The sequence below is a fragment of the Lolium rigidum genome, chromosome 1 (genome assembly GCF_022539505.1).
Source record: "Lolium rigidum isolate FL_2022 chromosome 1, APGP_CSIRO_Lrig_0.1, whole genome shotgun sequence".
Lineage (NCBI taxonomy): Eukaryota > Viridiplantae > Streptophyta > Magnoliopsida > Poales > Poaceae > Lolium > Lolium rigidum.
In genome coordinates this window covers 152,658,528-152,685,541 of record NC_061508.1, presented here as the reverse complement: position 1 = coordinate 152,685,541, position 27,014 = coordinate 152,658,528, and the positions used below count along the sequence as shown (strand labels likewise).

General features: G+C 46.2%; 1 protein-coding gene across 1 annotated transcript; it reads left to right on the top strand.

Moving 5' to 3' along the window:
- The first annotated feature begins 10,800 nt into the window (after positions 1–10,800).
- On the top strand, positions 10,801–11,856 carry LOC124682598. Its single transcript, XM_047217253.1, has 3 exons — positions 10,801–11,095; positions 11,207–11,385; positions 11,473–11,856. The coding sequence occupies exons 1-3, from the start codon at positions 10,801–10,803 to the stop codon at positions 11,584–11,586; spliced, it is 588 nt and encodes a 195-aa protein (XP_047073209.1). The 3' UTR covers positions 11,587–11,856.
- The last annotated feature ends 15,158 nt before the right edge of the window (positions 11,857–27,014 follow it).

The window sequence follows — 27,014 nt, the reverse complement described above, 5'->3', positions numbered from 1 at the left end:
TAGATCACATCAATACCATCATAGCAATAGTTAACTTCATAATCTACAAGAGATCATAATCATAGCCTACGCCAAGTACTAACACGGATGCACACACTTGTCACCATTACACCGTGCGGGAGGAATAAAACTACTTTAATAACATCACTAGAGTAGCACATAGATAAATTGTGATACAAAACACATTGCAATCATAAAGAGATATAAATAAGCGCTTCACTATGCCATTCATAACGGTGAATAAGTATTCGTGAAATATAGCCTAAGAGACCCACACGGTGCACACTCTGTCACCTTTACACACGTGGGACAAGGAGTCTCCGGAGATCACATAAGTAAAACTCACTTGACTAGCATAATGACATCTAGATTACAAGCATCATCATATGAATCTCAATCATGTAAGGCAGCTCATGAGATTATTGTATTGAAGCACATAGGAGAGAGATGAACCACATAGCTACCGGTACAGCCCCGAACCTCGATGGAGAACTACTCCCTCCTCATGGGAGACAGCAGCGTTGATGGAGATGGCGGTGGTGTCGATGGGGGAGCCTTCCGGGGGCACTTCCCCGCCTCGGCGGCGTGCCGGGACAGAGACTCCTGTCCCCCAGATCTTGGCTTCGCGATGGCGGCGGCTCTGGAAGGTTTCTCGTACCGTGGCTTTTTCGTATCGAGGTTTTAGGTCAGGGACCTTTAAATAGGCGAAGAGGCGGAGTCGGAGGGTCAACGAGGCGGCGACACCATAGGCTGGCGCGGCCAGGGCCCAGGCCGCGCCACCCTATCATCTGGGGGCCCTGTGGCCCCCCTCTGGCGACTCTCGGGTGTTCTGGAAGCTTCGTGGAAAAATAGGATGCTGGGTCTTGATTTCGTCCGATTCCGAGAATATTTCCTTACTAGGATTTCCGGAACCAAAAACAGCAGAAAACAGAGAGCGGCCCTTCGGCATCTCGTCAATAGGTTAGTTCCAGAAAATGCATAAATATGACATAAAATGTGCATATAACATGTAGATATCATCAATAATGTGACATAGAACACAAGAAATTATCGATACGTCGGAGACGTATCATACCATTATTGCACTTTTGGTAGTAAGGGAAAACAAAGACCTAATTAGCAATTAGAAGTTTATTATCAAACTAGCCTTCAAATAAGACCAGCAGCACCAGAAGAAGTCTCAATCATTGAATCTTCAATGAGAAAGGAAACAAGCTTATAGAGTTGGAAGAAATCAAAGAATCAAAGTAAGAACCATGGTTCAGAGACAGACACTAATGGATTCCAGGAAGAAACTGGACAAGGGATATATTCAATTATATCTAGTGAGATCACCACAGAGTTCAAGAGAAGTCGTAGTCTGCACAAGTCAGAGCTACATTCTGAAACGTGAGATAAATCAAACTTCGAGGACGAAGTTTAGTTTAAGGGGTAGAGACTGTAATATCCTAGGTATTGGGGTTACAAAAATAGAGTAAACAGATGTGTGCATTGCATTCATGCATAGAAAATCTAGGAAAATTTTCGCCCTTTAAAGTAAAATAGTCACAGTAACTGAAGTTTCACTTGACCTTGGTGGAATTGAAGTAGCTCATCAAGTCAAGCGCTATAAGCCTCAATGTGACTTTACTAAAACCTTGTTTTGGGTAGAGATGATTTGATCTAAGGGGTTAGATCAAATGGAATTAAAACCAACACAAGAACATATGAATCAAGGAACAATTACTGGATCTTATTAAAGATCATAACATTGAACTCCTTGCCATAACCTATGAACATCAATCTATTTGGAAATCAAGTAACAATAATTGGAGAAACTATTATTCACTTATCTTCTCCATGTCTTAAACTAATCCGTGCACTTATCATAAACCCTATGATATCCATTCTAATGTAACCTTGGAAACAATACAAGGAGATTCAACTTAAGAAATATATATTCTTCCCTATTCCAAATAGTTTTACATCAAACCTAGAGAGGTGAGAGTTCTATTGTAATTATTGAAGAAGCAATAACAAAACTTGAGTTAAACCTTGGATATACATCCAAGTATTCAAATCATCATCTTCAAGACAACCCTAGAGAGAGATAACCATTAATGTTAAACATAGATCTTGATGATCACATCAACCTCTATGGAGCCTAATATTAGGTTAGCATTGAAGTCCTTCCCAAATGAGAGAGACCATCCATACTAATCCTAGTTCTATCTATTCAAATATCCAAATGGTTAAACCATCAGTTCTTGAGGGAAATTTAAGTAAATATCTCAGGCATTTCCCTGGGATATTAAACTATTGAGACAACCATGACCATGACCATCCTAGAAAGTAAAATAGAAGTGATATATCCTAGTTGATCAAGACAATGCTTGATCATGGAAGTGAGAACCCATTCCATTAGAAATAATTTAGGAAGCCAAACCTTGATCATTATAAATTGAGTGATGATCATAAACCCTAAGAACTTGAGGTAAAGATATCAAGAACAAGTGGATCATGTCTAACCATGATCATGCTCTTGAAGTATGTGAGGATAAGTTAAACCCTACTAGAATAAGTAGATTTCATTCCCACCTGAAATTATAGGAATATAACTAGTAAGCAACCCTAGATTTATATCTTATCTTTTACTTGTGAACCATTTGGTGCTCATAAGTAGAATCCTACCATATCTATAATTCATAAAATGAAGAACCTAAGAAAACCTTAGAGTAAAACTCCATATTTAATATGGTGAGAAACCATCCATCCATGTGACCAAAGTTAACTATAAAAAGAACTATAACAACTTTAGTTACTTTAATGATAAATTGAGGATAGTAATAGAAGTTAATTGGTAGAAGATAAAACCAATTCTCAATATCTTTGTAACTAAAGGAGAACATAAAATGTTAATTAAGCCACCACCTTATCATGATCAGGGGAGATTAACCCTAGCACATGCAATATGGTGTCATCTCATCTCACAACCTAGAATTAAACCTCAACCCTAGTTTATGTATCACTATGGTGATCATAATACAAACCAGAGCCATAGATGAGATTCAAACCAATTGCCATTAGGTGAATCTCATTAGAACCTTAGAAATTGCTCACAAACTATATCTTAGTTTTCAATTATGAACCTAAGATTAACCTTGTGCTATATAAAATAATTAGAACCATAAGTGGGATTTACAACCACTTACCTTTATAACCAAAGTCCAACCATGAGGAGAGTAATGTCTACTCTAGGTAATTCAAAGTACTATTAAGATATAATACTAGTGCTAACCTTGACATAGAGTGATAATCAAAATTACAAGATCTTAATAAATAGAGGATCACATAAAATCATATGCAGGGAACTAAATCCTCAATTAAGAGCTCAAACTCTAATGATAAATTCTAAAACACTTAGAGTAGAAATTATCAACCCTATTAATTCCAAATAGATTTGATTCATATAGAAAAAGAAATTAAAATAAGAATACAAACTCATGTTTAAATTGCTATATTGAATAAGCCCACATATGTAAAATTTAATCAACTATAAAATACTTTCCTCAATTGGGAGAGTGGTGTAATAGTCATTGCACTAGATACGCGATGAAATTCCAATTGTTTAACACCTGCAAAATAAGAAGATTCAAATTTGAATTATAAAAAACCGAATTGAAAACGAGAAAATAAAACGAAAAGAAGAAGAAGAGGGAAAAACTCACCTGGACCTTACCTGGCACGCAGCCCAGCAGCAGCCTGGCCGTGGCAGCCCAGGGCAGCCCAAGGCCCAGCCCCAAACCACAGCCCAACACTGGCCCGTACCCCTTCACTCCAGATAAACACGAAGGGGACGAGAGCGTCTTCGTCTCCTTCATCTCTGCGCCACGGGAGAGCGCCACGGCGCCGGTCAGCTCCACGTCCCGCGTCGTCGCCGCCGATGCTGACCGCCAGCGCACGGCCGAGAAGATATAAAGCGCGCATGAGCCCTTCTATTTCCCCTGCTCTGCTCAAATTCTGTCCCAAATGGAAACCCTAACCCGTACGTCCTCCGGCCATCGCCGTCGGCTGGGACATCCCCGTGCCTCACCGTGACCACCATCGGAACCGCCGTCCTCGACATGGTCTCTGTGCGCGAGGAATCGAGCCGAAGCTCCCGCCAGCGACCACGCCTGGCCGTCTTCTCCGACGCCGGTGGTGGCTCAATCTGCGAACCAAGCCATCTCCGACCACGCCGTCACGCGCATCATGCTCCTGGTGAGCTACTGATCTCCCTAGCATGATCGCTGAGCTCGATTGCATGCCGTAGAGCCCCCGCGTCGCTAGCCCGTATGTGCCGCCGCAGCACCTCGTCGCCGGGCACGCTCCGGTGACCAAATCGGAGCGGCGCCACCACCAATCAATTCGTCTTGACGCCCTCGTTCATTTGAGCCTACGCACATCCCCGCGGGAACCCTGTATCGCCGGCGCCATCCACCACTGGCCGCCGGCAGAGCTCATGGTTGCCACATCGGCACCATGTGGCAGCCAGCGTGGCTTAGCCCCACCAGTCAGTGACTGTGTGGGTAGAGTCACCGGGTACATTTAGTCATTTCCTTGTTTTAATTTAAATCCCATTTTTCCGAAACTTCAAATGAATTCATAAAATTCATAATAACTCAGAAAAATGAAAATAAGATATCAAAATTCTTAGAAAAGCAAACTCTATCCAATAAAAATATAATATGAAATTTTTATTTGTAATTAAAATTCAATTATTTAATACTTGTTATTTAAGCCTTTAATTTTAATTCTAAATACAATTAAAAAATTCAGAAATTAAGAAACCATTTATAAATTAAATAAAACCAGTAAGCAAATAAAGAAAACATGAAAACTAATTTTCTTTATTTGCTATCCTATTAAATCATTATTAGAGAAATTTAAACCCTAATTAATAATTACCCTAATTAGTAAATTATTTAAAAATAATAAAAAGCCAAATTGAATATTAATTTTATTTCAAAGTTATTAATAACTTCAACTTTAACATGAAGTTATTAATCATAGAATTAAATTGTTAATAACAAACCCTAAATTCCACATGGAATGATATTATAACCCTATCATTTCATGTGACTCCTAAAACCCAAAATTAATTAGGAACCCTAGTTCCATTATTACATGTGAACCCTAATTTGCTTCTAACCTAAACCCAAGGTTAGAACAGGTGATCATGGTGCTTTATTTCAAATCATAGAGCCATCATTAGCAACTAAAAGACATACCTATGTCCACATAAAATGTAGAACGCTATCACTAGCAATTTTGTATTCCATGTATGCATACCACTAAACCTAGTTGATCAAGTAGGATCAACCAAGTTTAAACCCTAGCTTCTACTGACAAAACCATCATCCTTATTCATCCATGCTTAGCATCGCACCATTGTGATGAATCCCAATAGCATCTAGGCCCAATATTTATCATTACATAACCATAGTCCACTGAACCCTACAAATACTTCATAATTATGAACCATCCTATTTAGGAGTCAATCATTCCTTACTTAGTGGATCCAGATAGCAAAACCTAGACAACCTCAACCCTAACTGATATATTTCTTATTACTTAGGAAGTATGTTCTTCAAAAGTTATTCTTTTGAAGTAAATAAAGAATCATCATCAACCCTGCTTATAAGGACCTATAAACCCTAGCCAGCTATCACCAACAAGGTATACCACCTTGATAGCAACTATTGGTAATTAAGATGTTTTGGCTTAAATAAACAATACAAGCCTAATAGCTAATGAATCCAACTTTGTTGGGATCCATCTACTACTTACTCCAGAAGCAGTAGAAACCATAGAAAACCAGAGAACCCCCACAAACCTAATTATCATACTTATGCATTATTGCATCTTTGGTAATCTTTTAAACATCGTCCTTACCGGACGATGATGCTATTTCAGAATTTGGAGTTATTGCGTAACGAAGACCTTGCCTGCATAATCTTGCATTCAAGAAAGGCAAGTTCATCGCTTTCTCATGTCATTTGAGTATTTTTACCAAATTACTTGCAAAGTACTATGTTTATCACTATTGCATAAAAACCAAAACCACTATTTTCATAACTATGAATATGACTATGTGGTTGGCAATGGAATCTTCCTGGGCATTTCTCGGGCCGGGCCGGGCTTCGGGCTGGCCCGAAAAAAGCCCGACGGGAAATCCTTGGCCCGAGCCCGGCCCGGCCCGACCAACTTTCAGCAAATTTTGGCCCGAGCCCGGCCCGCGGCCCGAAAAAGCCCGATTTTTCCGGGCTGGCCCGACAGCCCGGCCCGATCTAGTGGTAATTTTCTTTTTTCTGTGGCCCGAGCCCGGCCCGATATAATTACGGGCGGAAGAATGATGGCCCGAGCCCGGCCCGATAGAGAGAAAAAGCCCGGCCCGGCCCGGGATTTTCGGGCCGGGTCGGGTCGGGCCGTTCGGGCCGGGCTTCCCATGCCCAGGTATACAATGGAACCATGGATTGTGTTGATATGGTGGAGGTTCCATTGCAAGGGTTAATATCCATCTAGGATTAACAACAAATGTCGTCCAGTGATTCTTGTGCCGTAATACCCGTGTTAACCATAAGATCCGGAGTGGGACGGAGTAGTCAAAAGTGTTTCCACCTCTCGTTCATCAACGGATGCGCTTTACCGTAGACACTTGTATCCGTCGGGGCAAACGGTAGGTCGGGGAAGCCTTAAGTCCCCACGGCATAGTCCGTAGACACTTGTCGCTCGAAGAACAAGCGGTAGGGCTGGGGAAGCCTTAAGTCCCCACGGTATTGCGGTCTATGATGGGTTGCGGCTACCGGCGAAGGAGTTTGGTTAACGAGTCCCAAACTGTTGTCGCGGTCGGGGTCCACCCGTGAGTGGGAATAATGGGACCGGCGAGGACCCAGGGTCGGGGTATGCAACAAAGGGTGGGTGTTCGAGGTAGCGGAGGAACATGATTGGCTAGACCTTATACCGGGCCTCACACCAAAGGAAGTGTGGACGAGAACTTAAGCTCGGTTGGCACCAAGGTTAAGATCTCTTATGGGTAAAGCAACACACCTCTGCAGAGTGTAAAGAACCGTGACTCGTCACTCCCTGTTCCGGGATATGGAAGCTGCGAACGCGGCCGGAAAGGAGCTCCATGAAGTTCTAGTAAACCGGTGAAGGCTGACGGACATAGTTCTTCTGAATAAAAGCAACCTTTTGAAGAAATGGTTATGAAAACCTGCATTGGTATTAGACTTTCTGGTCTAGTGCCGTAGCTAGTGCATCAAACACCTCTTTCCTATAATGAACTTGTTGAGTATGCTCGTACTCATCCCACTCTTAAATCCCCTGCTTAGATATGAAGGCAACGATGGAGGATCTAGAGTGCAACTCTAAGGCCGAAGAGTCAACAACTACTTCAAGAAACAGGACCATGTTAGAGGAGTCAGATGCCACATCCAACAAGGAGAAAACCTAGTTTAGCCATAGAAGGGAACTAGCTTCCTAAACCTAGCTCCTATTTAGCTAGAATCTATTCATAGCCCCTATAGCTAGTCAAATACTCTACAAATAGAGTTCGTGATAGGATTAGACTACGAGTCGTTCTTCCGGAGTTTATTTGCGATTTACCTCATTGTAAAGTAGGAGCCTCGTGATGATCTTATGTAACGTAGTCCGTATGTAATTCTATAGACATGCCTTGGACCCGCAAATGTTTCTGTTGTACCACTCTGAGCGATATAATACTAGTGGAACGGTGTTTCATTGGTGTTATATCAGACTTGCATACTACACCATGCAGTGGTATGCCGGGTCACCACAGAGACAGACACCCGCAAAGCCATTTATGCAATACAAGTTGCATGTCGAGCGTGGAGCAAGTCTCATGAACGTGGTCATGTAAAGTTAGCCCGAGCCGCTTCATCCCACCATCCCACAAGATGCAAAGTACACGAAATAAAGACAACAAAGCATCAACGCCCACAAAACCATTGTGTTCTACTCGTGCAACCAATCTATGCATAGACACGGCTCTGATACCACTTATGGGATTCGTAGCATAGAAAACAAAAAATTTCCTACCGCAAGAACGAATAACAAGCCAAGATGCAATCTAGAAGATGGTAGCAACGAGAATATCATGAGACTAACACTCGAAGATTTCTAAAGCCTACGAGATTAGATCTCGTTGTTGCTGTAGTCGATCACTTGCAGCTTTCGAAAGCGCGTAGAAGATCTTGACGGTGCCACAATCGGGCAGCACCTCCGTACTCGGTCACACGTTCGGTGTTGATGACGACGTCCTTCTCCCCGTTCCAGCGGGCAGCAGAAGTAGTAGACCCTCCTCGGAATCCCGACAGCACGACGGCGTGGTGTCGGTGGCGGTGGAGATCTCCGGAAGGGCTTCGCCGTAAGCACTACGGGAGAGAGGTGGAGGAGGGAGGTGTGCTAGGGTTTGGAGAGAGGGATGGCTAGGGCGCCGGCCAGGGGTGCCCTAGGTGGTGCGGCCAAGGCTTGGGCAGCCCCCTCCCTCTCCTCCTCATTATATAGGTGGAACCCCAAGGGTTTGCCCAAAGTATTCGAATAAGACCCCAACAGAAAAACTGCCTTATGGACAAAACCTAGAGGGACAGGGACTCTCCCCTTCCCCCTTTCTTTGGCCGGCCAAGGAGGTGGAGTCCACCATGGACTCCACCCTCCCACTTGGTTGGCTGGTTTGGGTTGGCGGAGTCCAACCGGGACTCCACCTTCCATGGTGATTTCTTCCGGAAGGTTCTAGAACATTCTAGCGCCTTCCATAAATGCACCGGATCATTTTCCAAACTTGGAAAGTGACTTCCTATATATGAATCTTATTCTCCGGACCATTCCGGACCTCCTCGTGATGATCTGGATCCCATCCGAGACTCCGAACAAACATTCGAACTCAATTCCATATTCCATATCTACTTAATACGACATCAAATCTTAAGTGTGTCACCCTACGGTTCGTGAACTATGCAGACATGGTCGAGACTCCTCTCCGACCAATAACCAATAGCGGGATCTGGAGATCCATAATGGCTCCCACACATTCAACGATAACTTAGTGATCGATTGAACCATTTACATACGATACCAATTCCCTTTGTCTCGCGATATTTTACTTGTCCGAGGTTTGATCATCGGTATCTCTATACCTCGTTCAACCTCGTCTCCGACAAGTACTCTTTACTCGTACCGTGGTATGTCATCTCTTATGAACAATTCATATGCTTGCAAGCTAATTAGACGACATTCCACCGAGAGGGCCCAGAGTATATCTATCCGTCATCGGGATGGACAATATCCCACTCTTGATCCATATGCCTCAACTCATACTTTTTGAATACTTAATCCCACCTTTATAACCACCCATTTACGCAGTGGCGTTTGATGTAATCAAAGTACCCTTCCGGTATAAGTGATTTACATGATTTCATGGTCGAAGGACTAGGTAACTATGTATCAAAAGCTTATAGCAAATAGAACTTAATGACGTGATCATATGCTACACTTAATTGGGTGTGTCCATTACATCATTCATATAATGACATAACCTTGTTATTAATAACATCCAATGTTCATGATCATGAAATTATGATCATCTATTAATCAACAAGCTAGTTATACAAGAGGCTTACTAGGGACTCCTTGTTGTTTACATAACACACATGTAACAATGTTTCGGTTAATACAATTATAGCATGGTATGCAAACATTTATCATAAACATAAAGATATATAATAACCATTTTATTATTGCCTCTTGGGCATATCTCCAACATGCACAACAAGTCTTGTTATGATCTCTCATATCTTCGTCGTCCGGTAGGTGGTATCTTCATAGCTGTCTAGGTGTAGCTTGACCAATTAGGTCGGTGAAGTTCAGATTTGTCCCTCCCTTGTATATGTATGGAGTGATCCCATTTCCTTTTCTTACTTGTCACCAGGTGACCACGAGAACCTGTTGCATATTGTCGTTGGTGCGTGATATTTTCGCCAATTATTAGAGCGTATATAGATACACTTGCTTGGGAAATCTCCCTACTCCCTCCATTTAGTTCTTAAGGTCCACACTTATTTTACGAAAGAAATGGCATCAACTCGATCAAATGAATTATATGCTGCAAAAACTATAGCATCGAGAATTATTTAGATATGATACCAATGATTAACTTTTATGGAGTGTATTACCCACTGACAGTTCTGGTAAAAGTTTTAAAAACATATATATGGAGTAATCCATAGACATATTCCATTACCTAACATTTATCCAACAAAACCTACAACCTGCCCTCAATCAAATCTACAACGGCTACACGTTTTCCTGTTCGAAGCCGAATATAAATTTACATGTAACGATCCTTTACAATCCAGTTGGTAGAACTGGTCGCAGCCTGCAGGGAGCCCGTACTCTCACATATGAAATCACAAATCGTCGACATATGGCGCGTCCACGACATGCCCGGATAAGAGGACAAGCACAATGTCCAGACTCCAGAGATCCCCTAATTAACAAGTTGACTCCTTCCTTTATCAGCGCCTAGCAACAACCAACATTACACGTCCGGAATCAGATTAAAACCTCGTTAACCACCTCGCTAATGACACTCCTCTACGCTCCAGCTCCTCTCCCTCTCGGCTCCATATAATAACCCCAGCCCGCCCCGTCCTTCTCACAGAACTCAGAATACAGACGCAACAACTCACGGTCCGGAGGAGGACTCGGGCAGCCCGCCGCCACGAGCAACGGATCGATAAGCCGCCGTGTGACCAGAGGAAAATGGGCAACTGCCAGGCGGCGGATGCGGCGGCCGTGGTGATCCAGCACCCGGGCGATGGCAAGGTCGAGCGCCTCTACTGGCCGGCCACCGCGGCCGACGTCATGCGGAAGAATCCCGGGCACTACGTCGCCCTCGTCGTCCTACACGTCTCCGGTGGTGGAGGTGGCGGTGACGCCAAGACCGACCCCGCCGTAGCTGGAGCAGGAGGAGGCGCCAGGATCACCAAAGTGAAGCTCCTCAAGCCCAAGGACACGCTTCTTCTTGGCCAGGTCTACCGCCTGATCACCTCCCAAGGTTCGTGCCCTCTGTCCATCTTGGACTGGATTCCTCTGTTCTTGGCCGTTTCGATCCCTCTCGTATGATTCGTGGATGGAGATTAATCGATCTGTCTATTGGTTCTTGCAGAGGTGACAAAGGCAGTGCAGGCGAGGAGGCAGGAGAAGATGCATGCCTGCGACGAGGTAATCGAGCAGCAGCAGCAGCAGCAGCGGCCGCGGCTACATCGGCGGCGACAGCCGCCGAGGCCGAGGGGCGACGCCGCCACCGAAGGCAGCGACGAACAGAGACAGCCCACCGATCACCAGGTAATTACTACAAGTACACCTTTGACGGCCTTCTCCTATGCATATCGCAGTCGCAACCGCTCACCTGTCTATTCGCTCTTGGTTCAGGAACGGAGGCGGCTGGAGAAAGACCGGCACCGGAGCGTCACCGGCGGCGGCGGCGCAGGGAGAGGCCGGCACTGGCGGCCGTCGCTGCAGAGCATCACTGAACTGTCCATCTGACCGCGACGCACTTTTTAAGTGGATTATTAGAATAGGAAAGGTTTGGAGTTTGGAGCTAGAAATGTACATTAGAGGAAGAGGAGCGATATGCTACCACCAAAAAGGTTGCTCTGTCCGTGTTAGTCGTCAGTTGAAACAGTGATCTCAATGTGCGAAACATACATCGCCTTTTGACACTGTTTCATTCCGTCTGTTTTTTGAAAAAAAGAAAGGCTCGATTCTTCCTGTACAGCACAGTACTTCGGCCGAGTCAGACAAGTGAAAATTGAACCAACTGTCCAACTAGATCGAGTGGGTTCCGAACCGCACAGCACCTGTCAGGTGCCGAGGACATCTACAGAGGTCGATCTTGTCTCGAGCATCACCAATTCGCCAGCCAGACCACCTCTCTCAGTCTGCAAGTTGAGCTCCACCCACTACTGCAGTGATGAACTGTACCGAACATGCGATCCTTCAGAAGAGATCCGGGTCCGTACTGGCACTAGGTCAGGGCGGCATCCAGGTGATCGATCTATCATGTGCGATGAACTGTAGAGATTCTGCATGTTAATTTTATTATTTTTTAGAAGGAAGGATATGCGTCTGAATGTGTGATTTTCTTTATGTGGTAATAATGCAATTTGTGCAGCTGCTAATTGCTGCTCCTGTTGCTTTAATTGACTGTTCAGATCGAGCCGTGTTAATATGTTACTACTGTTGTTGATTGATGCGCATGGCTGGTGGATGATTTGGCTAACTAGCAGGGGGGGTTCATGCGTGTTAAGTGATGATGGTCATGCTAAAAAAAAGGCTCAAAAGGCAGTGTCATCACGGTGTGCCTGCCGCTTGCGTGATGGAAAAGGGCAAAAAGGGTGCATCATGGTTGAGGAAAGCCTCAACTTTCAGGATTAGTAGAAAATAGTTGGTGTGCAGGAATCCAGGAAGGGAGAATGACTTTGAGCATGAGTTGTGTTATAAGCTTTGGTTTTCAGCTATGACAATTTCTCTTCTTAGCCTAGCGAGTCTACATCCAATGATAGCAAAATGATGGGTACGCCGCTAACACTAGTTTCTTTCATTTCTTTTGACAGACCCCAAGAATACATTGACTACTACATATATTTGTGTCTAATCATCAAGAATCATTCAAAATGTAGTATAAAATGGAACCCATTTTCGATGATACATCGCACGTAGCATCACGTACTACCAACAGCTCGCTCGAGTTCATAATTAGGCCGGCACATTTCAAGACTCATATCAAATGGGAAATATATAGGTAGGCCGGCTGAAGACCTGTACATGCGTATGTATAATTGTATATCCTGTTTAGGAAGGGGTCATGTCAAGAAAGAAGTACAAGTGTCTCAAGACCAGTGTAATCCGTACTCAACTTTCAAAGGGTAGAGTACAACTACAAGGCGAGAAAATATATACGTAGTAGTTTTCCCTTCCAGCAAGATTAGAGCAAAAGAACAAGCTCGATAGGCTGAACTGATGGCATTTTCAGTATTATTTTGGAGTCCAACTTTGAAGCTTCTGACCATCCGATCTTTCAATGAGAACTGTATAAACACCAACGATGGTAAAACATGGAACTGAACAAAACAGTAAATATATTTACCTAAAAAACTATGTTCAAGAAAAATAATTGATTCAACGCTGCTTCAACAAGACTAGAGGTTTCATATGAAATAGGGAGTAAGCCCAGTTCGGTGTATAATTTCAGGCAGTAGCGCTTGTTATTTTCCACCAATTTGAAAGATCATGGTTATCTCACCTCCAGTCTAAAGCTGCCAACTTTGAAAGATCATGGTTTATCTTACCTATAGTCTAAAGCTGCCCACTTTGAAAGGTCATGGCTATTGATGATATCCAGTCTTCCAATAGGTAATCAGGTATTACATTGAACTGCATTAGAACACACAAGTTGACCAGTATATTGCTTGACCGTGGACAACTAAAACTTTGCTGTCTTATTACAATGCTTTCCAAAACATAAGAAAACGGCATAAGCTGAAAGGACCATTTGTATGTATTGTACAAATGTACAATACTCAGTCTCAAAAGGCACACTACAATAAAAAAAAGTTACACCAAAACTTTCCAAGAGATCAAACAGAGCGGCTTCAAATTTAAGATATGAGAGCTGCACAAGAGTACAAAACAAAGAAAGCTGAACGCATGTGAAAAATAACATGCTTGGCAATTAATTCAAAGAGCTTCAGGACTAGACCATATGGTTAACCAGAAGGGAACACATGGTTATTATTTTTCCAGCGATGTCTACTTCACCTTGTTAAGTATGCCTCAAGAGGAAAGGTAGAAAAAGGTATCTACCTGTAACTTAGGTGCCACCCAAGGTCAACATGTTTGACAATTAATTCAAAGAGCTTCAACCTTCAGGACTAGACCAGCAACAGATACGGTTAACCAGAAGGAAACACATGGTTATTCTTTTGTTTTTCCAACGATGTCTACTTCATGTAGTTAAGTATGCTGCAGAGGAAAGGTAGAAAAGGAAGTTTCTATCTGTAACTTAGGTGCAACCCAAGGTTAATAGTCCAATCTTTTTAGCATGTCCACATCTAGAATTCTAGATAGCCTTGGCAGCAACCTGTCGGTCAATATCAAGTAAGAAAGATGCACTCCACAAATGTACTACACAAAATAATCCACTCAACAACCCCAGCTTGTAATCATGTTGTGTGAACGTAACAAAAAAAAAAACACTTGCAGCTCATCTGACTGACCATTTTGCTAGGATAGTAAACCACTATCTCGCTCACCCAATTTCACCTCCCCAGAACTACACTAATGGTGCTAGAAGTCCTATCCTCGGTAGGTAAACTGTCAGATGCATTTGTTCAAATACCTCCAACATAGCACCCTATGCCGATATGCATTGATTCTCCTGCAAGTAGTGCTGTAACTGACTGAAAATGGCAAGAGTAGATGATCAACCCCTAAGCTTCAGTGCCAGCTACAAGATCACCTCTAAGCGGCAAAGGCTTTATTTGATTTGTTTGGTCAAGTCTGCAATTTTAAAAAATGCTCTATTGCCCCCATTTCTTGTGGCGAAATTGATTTGGGTCTGCTGCTATCGCCGCATCTTCCCTTGTTCTTATTTGGGCCTGCCGCTATCACACACCTCCCTGACTAAAGCAGAGCTTCAAGGGTTAATTGATAAAATTGCCAGAAGATTGGCCACATGGAAAACTTGGCTGCTAACTCAGAGTGATCGGTCGATTTTGGCGAAGTCTGTTATATCAGCAGTCGCCATGTAGCACATGCTCTCACTCGATTTACCACTATGGGTGTTCAAGTGCATCAACAAAAATCTGAAGATCATTCTCTTGGCTTGAATCAGAGGATACAAAGGGCGGCAACTGTTTGGTCGCATGGAAGCAGGTGTGCATCAACTACTCAGTATGGTGACCTCATGATTCTTAATTTCAAGATGACCAATGAAGCGCTTGGCACTGATTTGAAAGGGTTGGGACCCTGTGGCCTTGGAAAGAGCTGGAGTTCAAGCTATCTCGTGATCGTGAAGGTGAGGATATGTTCCAGGCGGCGATGGCGTGCAAGATTGGAAACGGGGACAGAGCTAGCTTTTGGTTCGATCGATGGATTGATGGGCCTAGGGCAGGGATAAAAATTCTATGGGACCGGGCCTCACTTCCTACCATCTGATGCCCCTTCCCAGATCGTGCCACGTCACCTGATGCACCAATCTCAAAGCTCCCTAAGTTACCTAGTTTAGTCGTGTAGTGTCTATTCTAAACGCAAGCAACAGTAGCCGCCGCAACGAGGCCCTTCGTTCGATCTCGGTATCTCGCCGAGAATTCCTACCGCCGTCTCCGGTTAATTTGTAGTAGACGAAGCTCTCTTCCTCCACACTTTAGGGCGTCTCTGTCGATGGGAAAATCTGGCGCCGTAAACGTGAGGAAGGTGGCCAGGGAGGTGCTGCTGCAGGACAACCAGGGCCAACACGCCGCCGCGCTGCAGCGAGCCGACGCGCTCGCTGTCGACCATCCGACATCGGCTCTCGCGCAACGCCTTGCGGGGGTTCTCCACCTTGCCGCCGCCGTTCGCGCCCGTAGGGACGCCGCTGCCAGCGCGGAGCAGGACATGGCCGACGCGCACCTCAACTCCGCCCGCAGCAGGCTCTCCACCGCCAAGCGGCTCGTCCCCCATTGCGTCGACATCGCCACCGCGCTCGGCGACACCCTCGCACAGTCATCCCTGCACCGCGAGGCGGAGGTCGAGTATGGCCGCGCGCTGGCCATCTCTGCCCCCGTCGACCCGGCCAAGCACAATTTGGCGTACGGCTTGTACGGCCCCGAGGCCACCAGCATGGACCAGAGGTTGATATGGGCTAGGGCCAGGGCGCAGAGAGCCCTCGACCTTCTGAGGATCGCTGCCGAAGTCGATCGTGTGCTCCACATCTTCAGGAGCGACGGCGCGCACGCGGCACGACCGCATGCCAAGCACGTCGCTGAGTGCTTCCCGGGCTCGGCTCGGGCGCAGCTCCTCGAGGCATACATGGACCTGCAGTTCTTCCGTGGCCTTGAAGCGGCCAGCGACAAGAGGGCTTGCCTGCGACGTCCGCTTGCCTCCGTGGACCGTGCAGCACAGAGCTTCCCCAACTCGGCCTCGATCGCTGCCTTCCGTGCAAAACTATTGTTCCTCCTTGGTGAGTACGACGCCGCGGAAAGAGAGTGCAGCCGGGCGCTCGACCTGAAGATTCCCCACGACCCCGATGAAGATTGCATCCCTCCTGGATCCATCAGCGGGGCTGATCCTAGCGCGAGGCTGGTCTCGCTCTCCGGGGTGTTGCGAGAACTGGTTGTTAAGATCCTTGGGTTGGCCGAAGATTACTGGAACAATTCCATGACCGCCGAGAGGCGCAGCGACTTCATGAGCGTGAGGCTCGAGACTCTCCAGGAGGAATACAACAAGGTCGACCCGTCCTCGCCTGCTACATTCACCCTATCGGCTGCGCTAAGCTTTTTAAAGGAACACAAGTCTTGGAGGTTCTGGGTTTGCCCCTTTTGTAATGATTCCATGAAGCACATCGACACTGCTTCGTTGCTGGATCACTTGTGCAGCAAACACAAGAAGGAAGTCTTCCCAAGGCTTAAGTCGGTTTTAGACCCTAAAGACGTGCTAGAGGGCGATGGTTCTTTTGGCGGTGTAACTTTTGGTCAAGACCCCGACCAGCATGACATCATGCGCTTCAAACCAAGGAAGGATATATTCAAATGGATGTTCTGTGGACCTAACACAAAGATAGTAGCACCGAAGCCGTTTGCTGAAATGAGGGAAGAGAAATGCAAGACAGGAATTAAATTTCTCGGGATCATCAAGAAAAAGTTGACGAAGTTGCCTACAGATACATCTGGCACTAAGGTAAATTTGGACTTATTAGAGCATCTCCAGCCGCGTCCCCCAAACCGTCCCCCAAACCGCGCCGGATTGAGCGTTTGGGGGACGTGTTTCGTTCGTGCCGCGTTTGGGGGACGTCGCTCCCAGTCGCGTCCCCCAAACAAAATTTCGCAAATTTTAAACTTGACTAGATTCGATTAGATTCGTCCAAACTTACATAGATTCGAACGAAATTTGACTAACTTTAAAACTAAACCTAATCTAGAACCACTTGCGGCGGCCGGAGGCGTCGTAGTACTCGCTGGAAGTTGTACATCTCGTCGGTGACGACCTCCTCGCTTGACGCGCTCGTCGACGGGCTCGTCCACGGGCTCGTCCTTCACCAAGCCGCTTGGTCCTGCCTCGCCGTCGTCGGTGAGGTCCACCGGCCGGCTTGCCGGAGTCGCGGATGGACATGGCGATCGCCGCGTCCAGGTTGCCCCTCCGGGCGTCCTTGTCGTCCATGGACGCCGGGAACGCCGCCCGCAGCCCCGGGAAGTCCTCGGGGTCGTCGCTGCCGGCGATGAGCCGCTGCTGCCGCTCGTACTCCGCCGGCAGCCGCCGCTCGCGACGCTTCCTCCGGCTCCTCCTTCACCTCCGGCTTCGGGATGAGGAGGGCGCCGCCGCGCCTCCCTTGCTACCGCCCGCTGCCGCTACCGCCACGCCTCGTGTTGACGGGCGTCGCCGGCTCCTCCTTGGCCTCCCGTTTGGGAACGGTATACGGCGCCGACCGGTACGACGACGACGGCGTCGATCGCGCCGGCCCCGAGGAAGAAGAGTGCGAGGAGGACGAGTACGTCGTCCTCCTCGGCTGCCATTGAGGAGACGGCGGCGGCGACGACGGCATCTCCCGGCCGCGGAGCGCCGTTGCGGAGGCCGCGGATGACGTTCTCGAGGGTGCGCCCGAACGCCCCGCAACGAGGCGCGGCCTTCCCCGTTCCAGCTGTTGGGCCCGCCGATGAGCCCGTCGGTGCTGTGCATCTCGACGTCGTACTTGGCCTTGAAGTACGTCGTCCACCAGTCGTCGTTGTCCTTGGCCGCCCATGTCGGATCCGCCCGCTCCTCGGCGGTGAGTTGAGCCCGACGGGCCTTGATGGCGTCCCGCCATTGCTGCGTGTCTGGCTTCGGCGGCGGCGGGATGCCAATGCCGTTCACGGCCATCTTCCAGCCGCCGCTGCCTGGCGGCCGCACGTCCGGCGGGACCGGATACCGGGCGTGGTACGGCGCCCACGCCTCCGCCACGGTGAGGCTGCCGCGGCCGAAGCCGTTCGCCGCGGCGATCTTGCGGGAGGACGAGCTCGACATTTTTTGAGCGGCGAGGAGAGGATCCGGGAAGGGGAGGCGGCGGCGACGAGAAGGATTATGATGAGCGGCGATAACTGGAGGGCGTCTTAAAACAGCGGCGGCAGCGGGTGGTTGCACGCAATAACTCCGGCGCGGACGGCCACGCGGCCATGCACGACGAGACGCGTCCCTGCGTCGCCTGGGAAAACAGGGACGCCATTAACGTCGCTTGACCAAAGGTAGGCGACAGGGTTTTAGCCTTCCGTGCCACTGACGCGTCGGGCCCGCGTCGGTTGGCCTCGCTTTTCGTTGTGTCCGGCGTCCCCGGAGCGTCCCCTGTGGGACGGGGACGGGCTCGGGGCGCCGGACACCGTATCGGGGCGCGCCGGACAAAAAAGGGCTTTGGGGCGCGCGGCTGGGAACGTTTTTTTGTCCGGCGCGCCCCAAATCCCTTTGGGGGACGGTTTGGGGGACGCGACTGGAGATGCTCTTAGTATTTCCTCCTTTGTGAGTACTTATTCTGCACGATAGTTGATTTCATCCAGCTCTTGTCTAACAATTGAGCTGTGCATTGCAGTCTGCCATGATTATTTTTGAAATCCAGGAGGAATGGCTTACCTTTGTCGAGCGTTCTGTCTTGGATTACCGACAAGTCATCCTGACGCTTGCGAGATCACTGCTATGGGTTTGTTTCTGTCTGGATTGGGCTTGTTCATGCTTATTTTCTCATGTTGTGTCCTTACTGATAACCATCTTTATTTCCAGAGAGAATTAACGAAATGCATGGCCCAAGATCCAAAAGTTTCTGCTCAGAAAATCAGTGCTGCTGATATTGATGCAGTATTTGGCAATGCTACTGAAGACGATGTCACCACTGCTATTGAGGAGGAACAGACAAAGGAAAAGGATCATAAAAGTGCACACGACAAAAAAGCTGAGCTCCACCAGGTATAGCTAAGCTGTTTTTATCTCGCTTTATTTCAAATATTGAACAGAGATTTTAATGTTGACTAGTGTTAATGTTTCAGTATAGTTGACCTGATTAACTAACAACACAAGTACGTGAAATATCGATATTCCTTGGAGTCTAATTATTGTCTCACCACTGACTACGTATGGAATTATTAACAGGCAAATTCCTTTCAGTCTTCACACTTTGATCAGGCTCTAAATATTAATGGGGATCATCAATAAAGGTGAGAATCTACAGCGTTGTATTACTCCCTAGAAGGGTACTACCTTCTTTAATGTGTTGCAGCTCGAACCAGACGGCTCAATTCATTATTGTCATTTGTGCAGTTGCAACCATGCACAAAGGAGGCAAATGGGCATCTACACCCTCTCTGTTCCGGCTCCTTGCGGTGCTGCTGCTGCTGTGCTAGTGTTCCAGATCTTGTAATATTCATTAGTAGTTGAACTGTGACATCATTCTTGTAATGTTGATACCAGAACTTGTAATAGTGTGGTAATTACCTCCTTTGCCAGAAGTTTGTAATTAACTTGCATTCCTCTCTGATTATGCTTGTGAAGATGTGATGGTAGTTGAATTCTATATGTGCATTATTTTGATCTATGATCTTAATATCCAAAAAAAAAGAGCCAAACTCTTGCTGGAATTCCCAAGAGTTGGTAATTAACCGTTTAGTTGATTAACTAGCTCAACAATTCTTTTTTTTTTCTGAAAGAAATATCTGAATTTTTCTGGTATGTGAGGATATCGATTAACCATGAAGTGGTGATCAATCAACTGCATATTTGGGCGAGCACTTTTGTTAAGAGAGAAAAAAAATACTAGCTTCAATCGATCGACCTAGCAGGTGATGCTCGGCCTGTACACTAGAGACAGGTTGAGCAAAGAGGATGAGTTGTTTTGAGTGAAGTTGACTCCGCCATGCAAAAAAGAAAAAAAAAGGAAGGAGACTCAGTTCGATCGATCCTGGTCTCCTCGCTTGTTGTGACTTGTTGTGACTTCATATGCACGAGGTTTGAGACTACTACAGGAGGAATACAACAAGGCTTGAGACTCTACGTCAGGATTGTAATGAGATTCCTTATTTTGTCTTCACTATATTCCAAATATTGTACTGAGATTTTATTGTTGGGTAGCATTGATGTTTATGTATAGTTGACCTGATTAAGTAAGACCAGGCGTGTTATGAATCACGATATTCTTTGCAGTCTAATTACTGCCTCACTAATTGATCTGACTACATAAGGAATTGTTGACATGTTAATTAATTTCAGTCTTCAAACTATGATCAGGCTCTAGATATCAGCGGGAATCATCAATAAAGGTAAGAATATACTATGTTGTACTTCTCTTCTTTACTCCCTGGAAGGGTACCTTTGTACTCTTTACATGATACAAGTACCACGTTTAGTCCTTATAAGGGTCATTCATCAATCTTGTGCTTCGTCCCGTGTGTCAGAACATGTATTCCCCCGAGTTGGATAATGTTAGTTAAACATCGCAATATACATCGTTATCATTATGATCGAACATGACTAAATTGCCTCCACTCGTGAAACTTGCGTGATCACAAGCAATTCACTCTCATTCTAGTTCTTGTTAATTTTTGTTGGTGCTTCAGTATTGCAATTCTTCACTCTTGCATGAATGCTACCGTTGACATCAATATCGGAATCATGGCACCGCTGGAAAACTTCACTGGCGGTAACAAGATTGCCTGAGGGCACGCAAGATGCCTCTATCTCTTGCGGAACCAGGAGCCTTTGGGATACTAATGGAAGATGCGGGGGCTTCTCTTAACTATTTAAATCTGTACTTTTTTTTGTTATGTCTTTAGTTTATGCTTAAGTAGGTGTATGCTTCAAAAAGTAAAAAAAAGGGCCCTTATCCGCCTTCTGGTAATTCACGCCTCGTCAATTTATAAAATCTAAAAATTTGAAAGGGAGATACAACTAATTTAAGTCTTGTTGATTTGGAGCCTAACGAAACAATAGCAGGGAGGCTGCAGGTAAGGCTCCAAATCACAAGATCAACCTTCCGAGCTTCACTTATTTATCACTCGAGTCGACATCGTCTTGACAAGAAATGACCCTAGGGTAAATCTACCCCTCTCGGGTGCCTAAAAGCTACTTCTCTCGAGTGTAGCCTAAATGTAACAACTTAGCAAATCTAAGAGTGTATTAAGAGCAGCCTACAGACAGATGGGTACACCTCCTACCGCAACACAATCGATATTATGTGTTTTTTGTATGTCCCCCTTAATCGCGTTAAAGAGAAAATGTTTTGAACCTTCCATGGTGGAATATGTAGCATAAGCACCCAGGCATACTAATTTGGAGGCGGGTTATATCAGAACATAAATGGGCAAGCAACCATTTACCTGAAATCCAAGTGCTAGGGAAAGACAGTCAAGTAAGTCCCGGATAGATTTTTCTTCCCTGTGCACTGAGGACAGGTATGGCTTTGGAAGAACATCTATGTTCCATATTGCGTCAATAGAACTTTTTATCTGCACCATTTACAGCACAAATATGATCATAAGCTTGCTGCGAATTTTCATAAATAGTAGAAACAGTGGGAGCAAACAAAATATAACTAACCTCCAGGAGTTCCAGAACTGCTTTAGAAGAAGCAGGAAATTTGTTGAATCTCCTTTGCATCATTGACTAGAAACAAAATACAACTAACTCCAATTTTAGATAATCCATTTTCTTCAGAAGCAAACGTCACCCTGCCTGCCATCGGGACAGAAGGATTTAGGATAAGAGAAGATGTGGCAGCAAAACAGGCTGTGCCCCTTTGAAGATGAGTATAACCAGGGACAATTAAGTTAACATGTTTTGAAGCTAACAAAACCAGAGACACCTATAACAACAAGAATTGTGTTGATGTTATCACTAAAATATCGTTTAGAGAGACACCATGGAAGAGGCAGATACGAAATGCATGAAATCAGGAAGCAGAGAGTTGTTTATACCGCCGGAGGAGGCTGGCTCCGTGGAGCCCTCGAACGCATGGTAGCCGTGGCCGCGAATCCGGTGAAGACTATGTCCGCGCCTCCTTCGGTGCCTCGGCATGCTCGCCAGGCGAGCGGGGAGAGCGGGGAGGGGGCGCAGGACCACGCCGGGGCGCCGGTGAGGACGCAGATGAGGGGGCGCCGGACCTCTACGGGACCGTGGGAAGGCAGGTGAGTGTAGAATGACTCGTCGTAGTCGGAGCGGTGGGGATGCAGATGAGGGGGCGCCGGACCTCGGCGGGGCGGTGGGGCTCGTGGTCGGTTTGCTCGATCGGAAGTCGTCGAGGACAGCTTCCGGGAGGGAGAATACGTCGAGGCCAGCAGCAGGGAGGCAGGGGCGTGAGCTTCCTTTTCGCCGGCGGCGAGGAGAAATGGGACAGAGGGTTGAGTGTTCTTTTTATACGGTCACTCCTGTTATATACTCCGTATAACTCCATAATTTTCAGATTTTACCTGTCCGTATTACAGCATCTCCAACTGCAGCGGAGAAATGCGGTGCCGCTTTCAGTCCCAAACGAGTTAGGGTAGGCGCAATATGCCTCCGCGAAAGACTGCATTTCACTTTTTATACGGTCCATGTTGTCGATTCAGATGTCCAAAAGAATGCAGATGTTGTACTTTTGGGCAGCACAAATATACTGAAATTGATCCTTGACACTACTTTTCAACAAAACAAATCAGCAAGCACAAACACACTAGTTCATCAACACACTCATACTAAAACAGATAATAGACACGAAACACGAACTAGAACCTAATCTCAGTTGAAGAGATCTTTGATGTTGTTGGTGTTCTCTTCCGTTGTGTCGAGCACATCGAGCCAATTATCGGAACCCATAGTCGATGGATCAGCATACTGCGCCTCCACGAAAGACTCCATCTTTGCCAACCCCGTCGTCCTCCTCTCCGCCTTCTTCTACGCATAGAAGTTGTTTTCATACTCCATCCCTAAGGGGTGGAGTCTCCTCCAGTCAGCTATAGCGCTTTTCTCCGCAACGGAGAGCCGCTGTTGCGCCCTTTGGTGGCGCTAATGTTCATCCAGCGAAGCAAGCTACGGCTACAGCACCAACATCTCCGCCTAAGCCCGCGACCAAATTTTCGGAAAATTCATGTCCCAAAACGGCTGGTCGAACCTCCACGTGGCGGCAACGTACGCGTGTAGCTTCCTTCATCGAATCAAAGGTCCCCAGCCAGCAGCTCTCACCACCGTCGGTGATTTTCACTGCAAAATTTTCGGTCAGCAACATGGGAAGGCATCTTCGAGTCGGCGGGAAAAGGATCGCCGAGAGTCAGCAGAGGCGGGGACCGGCTAGATCTGCGAGCAAAGCGAATGGGTTGTGGTGGCGGGGAGGTAGCGGTGGGTAGGAAAATTTCAGCGGCCAGTGGGCTGCGCGCAAGTAGGTGCCGTATATATATGTGTGGCCTACGTTTTTTTGTCGTGCTGCAAAAGTTAACGGCGTCGACGCATTGTTGGGCCTCTATTGGAGCACTGTCGCGCCGTAAAAAAATTGTTTTTTTGGGCGTGGCCCTAGTTTTGAGTCTCTGTTGGAGATGTTCTTAAGCTTTTTATCTAAGAAAAGAAACATGTGGTATTAAGTTTTTTTGATAATTGTATTTTTTTATAAACTACTAGTAATATTTTATTGAATATGCTAAAAGTGTATCACCAAAAATTTGCAATTATGTATTTAACCGTGTGGTTTGTGAATGTTAAACTTCATGGAATGCTGGATAGAAAATGTGACAGAATATGTTTTCTCAAACATATTTGCTTCGAGTGCTAGGCGCTACGTTATTGGCTGGCTTAAGGCCGAGACAGCTCAGCCCGCATGCATTAGTTGCTCCGAGTCCTGCATAAGAACATAGAGGTAGATAAAGATGGTGCTGGAATTTGGGGCATTTGGCCTTTGGCCCATGGCCTATTATTAAATTCTGAAACTCACATGGTCCATTCCAAAAATCAGTGACAGCACTGGTGGGGGCTAAAGTTTAGTCTCACATTGCTAGTTGGGAGAGAGTTGGAGTGGTATATAAGGTGGGCTGTTCTAGTCCTAGTAAGTGAGTGAGAGGAGAGAGAGCCCTCGCGCACTCCTCCTCCTCCGCCGCCCGCCTCGCCACGGGTTGCGGGAATCTCGCCGAGCCGAGCTTATCTTTTTGCTGTTTGGGAAATTACGTGACTACCTATTTCCAGTTCATTGCGCCGCCGCCTTCGTCTTCCTCATCCCGTCCGTCGGCGTGCACCGACTACCGGGACAGTAGGCCTCCGGAACTCTGCCTCTTGTGAACCTGTACGGGTGAGGGGCAATCAGGTTTTTGGGGAGCGCTCCGGCGCGACTACTGGCATCACGACGTCATCATCGGACGACGAGTTCCTCCACACCGAAACTTCTTCCCGGATCTCAGCGACTTCTTCGACAACCTCAACATGGGTGACAATGATGCTGCTGCGAAGTATGTGATCTTGTCGTTTCTCTTTCAGTTTCTGTTAGAGTCTCTTCTTCTAGTTTCTGTGGTAGATTCGATCGGTTTGTCTTGTTTACATGTGATCTATTCATCTACCTTACTAGTCTGCATGATTAGTTTATCTTTTATTTTCATAGTCATGATTTATCAATTACTTGTACGGATTATTTCATATGAATATTTGCTTATATATTCAATAGATGGTGGCAGCCGTGGCTCCTGTTTCGTCTTTCCCCCTCTCAAATCCTCGAGCTATGCTAGATGGGGGTAGCGCATGATTACCTACCGAGCACTACGGTCGGATGGTCCATGCTGGCAGGAGGGTAGCTCTCAAGCCCTCGGCGCCAAGCAAAGGGCCCGTAGGTGCTATAAAATTGGGTTAGATTTTCAAATATTCTTTAGACATGGTTATTTTGTGCTGAAGTTTGCCAAAAGGGTTTGTTTCGTCGTTTTAATTTTACACGTTGGGGGAGGTAGAGGGAGTGGTACATGCAGTACTTTCATCGCTAAAAGACATTGTCTCACATGGCCTCCCATAGGAGGCAAGGTCGCATTGAAATCATTGCCCCCATAAGAGATTTCATCTAGTTTTACCATTCACAAAATTTTGAGTATTACTCCCTTCATTTGAAAATATAAGATGTTGAAGTACTTTCTTTGTTCACCCACTTTTGTTTGTATCTAATCTATTCCAAGTATGTAGGTTTACTCACTTTACACTATTATGGACAGGGCCTTCAGTCCCGCACCTTAAGGGCCTTTGGTCCTGGTTGGCCAACCGTGACAAATTAGACGGCACTAAAAGGGGTTCCTTTAGTCGTAGCCCAGTTACCAACCGGGGCTAATTATGTTTTTCATTTTTTAATTTCATTTTCTTTTTTCTTTGACTTGTTACTCTCTCACTTGGATCATTTTTAATACTAATTACACTTATAGATTTGGTCATCACTTCTCGGTCGGTCACCCATCCGCACACTACTCCACCCTCAGCACGTTTAACTTCTTGGTTCTTTCCTGCTGCCCTCCCGCAAATGTGATTGTACCTTGTTGTAAATACTATCATATCAATTCTATTTACTCTTATACCATTGTGTCACAATTCTGTTAACTCTTACACCATTGTATCACATTTTGGACAAATAATATATGATTTATTATTAGAAAATGTTAGTGATATGAATATAAAATAATTATGTATTAATTAATTTATTATTATTATTATCAAATAATATATGCATTATTCATATAATATTGCCAAATAATTAATATCTTGAAATCTGTAAACCTGCATTGGACAAATAATATATGATTTATTATTAGAAAAATGTGAGTGATTTGAATATGAAATAATTATGTATTTATTAGTTTATTATTATTATCAAATACATTATAATAAGAAGCCCGTGGAGGAGGAGCCGGCGCCGGAGCCAGCCGCGAAGGCGCCCAAGGCCGAGAAGAAGCCGGCGGCGAAGAAGCCCGTGGAGGAGGAGTAGGCGCCGGAGCCAGCCGCGAAGGTGCCCAAGGCCGAGAAGAAGCCTGCGGCGAAGAAGCCCGTGGAGAAGAGGCCGGCGGCGAAGAAGCCCGTGGAGAAGAGGTACACCCGTGTCCGACGAGCCGGGTCCACTTCTCCACCATTCTTGCACGGAGCGTGACCGTGACCTTGAACGCCACCTCCATCCCTTCGGGCTTGATGTAGTACACCCGTGTCCGACGAGCCGGTCGCGCACGAGGTGCTCCATCGACGAAGAGAGGGTCGGATGAACAGTATGTGGCATGTTGCAACTAGTGGATGAGGAGAGAAGGCCGGATGGAGAGAGTGTGTGTGGCAATTGTGAAGAAAATGGTGAGCTTACAAAGCAATGTGAAGAGGAAGATGAACAGTGACTGGCTGCACCGGCGCCGGCAGCTCGGATTCCATGCCGACGCTCGGTTTCGACGCGGCCAATAATGGCGACACGTGATCGGGCTCCGCGGGAAACTGGACGTTTGACTTTAGGTCGCGGTTGGAAATACGCACCGGGATTAAAGGGGGTGCCGCAGACGCCGCATGGCGCAAAACCCTTTAGTCGCGGTTTGGTATACGAGCCGGGATCTTTGGGTCTTTACGAACCGGGACCTATGGGTGCCGTACGCTGTAGCGTTTACAGGGCGACGTGGCCAGTCTTTAGATCCCGGCCGACACGGCCGGGACCAAAGGTGCCTGACCAAAGGCCCTTTTTTACTAGTGTTAGTTTGTATTTATTCTATTTTATAACCACCCAAAACATCTTACATTTTTAAAGGGAGGGA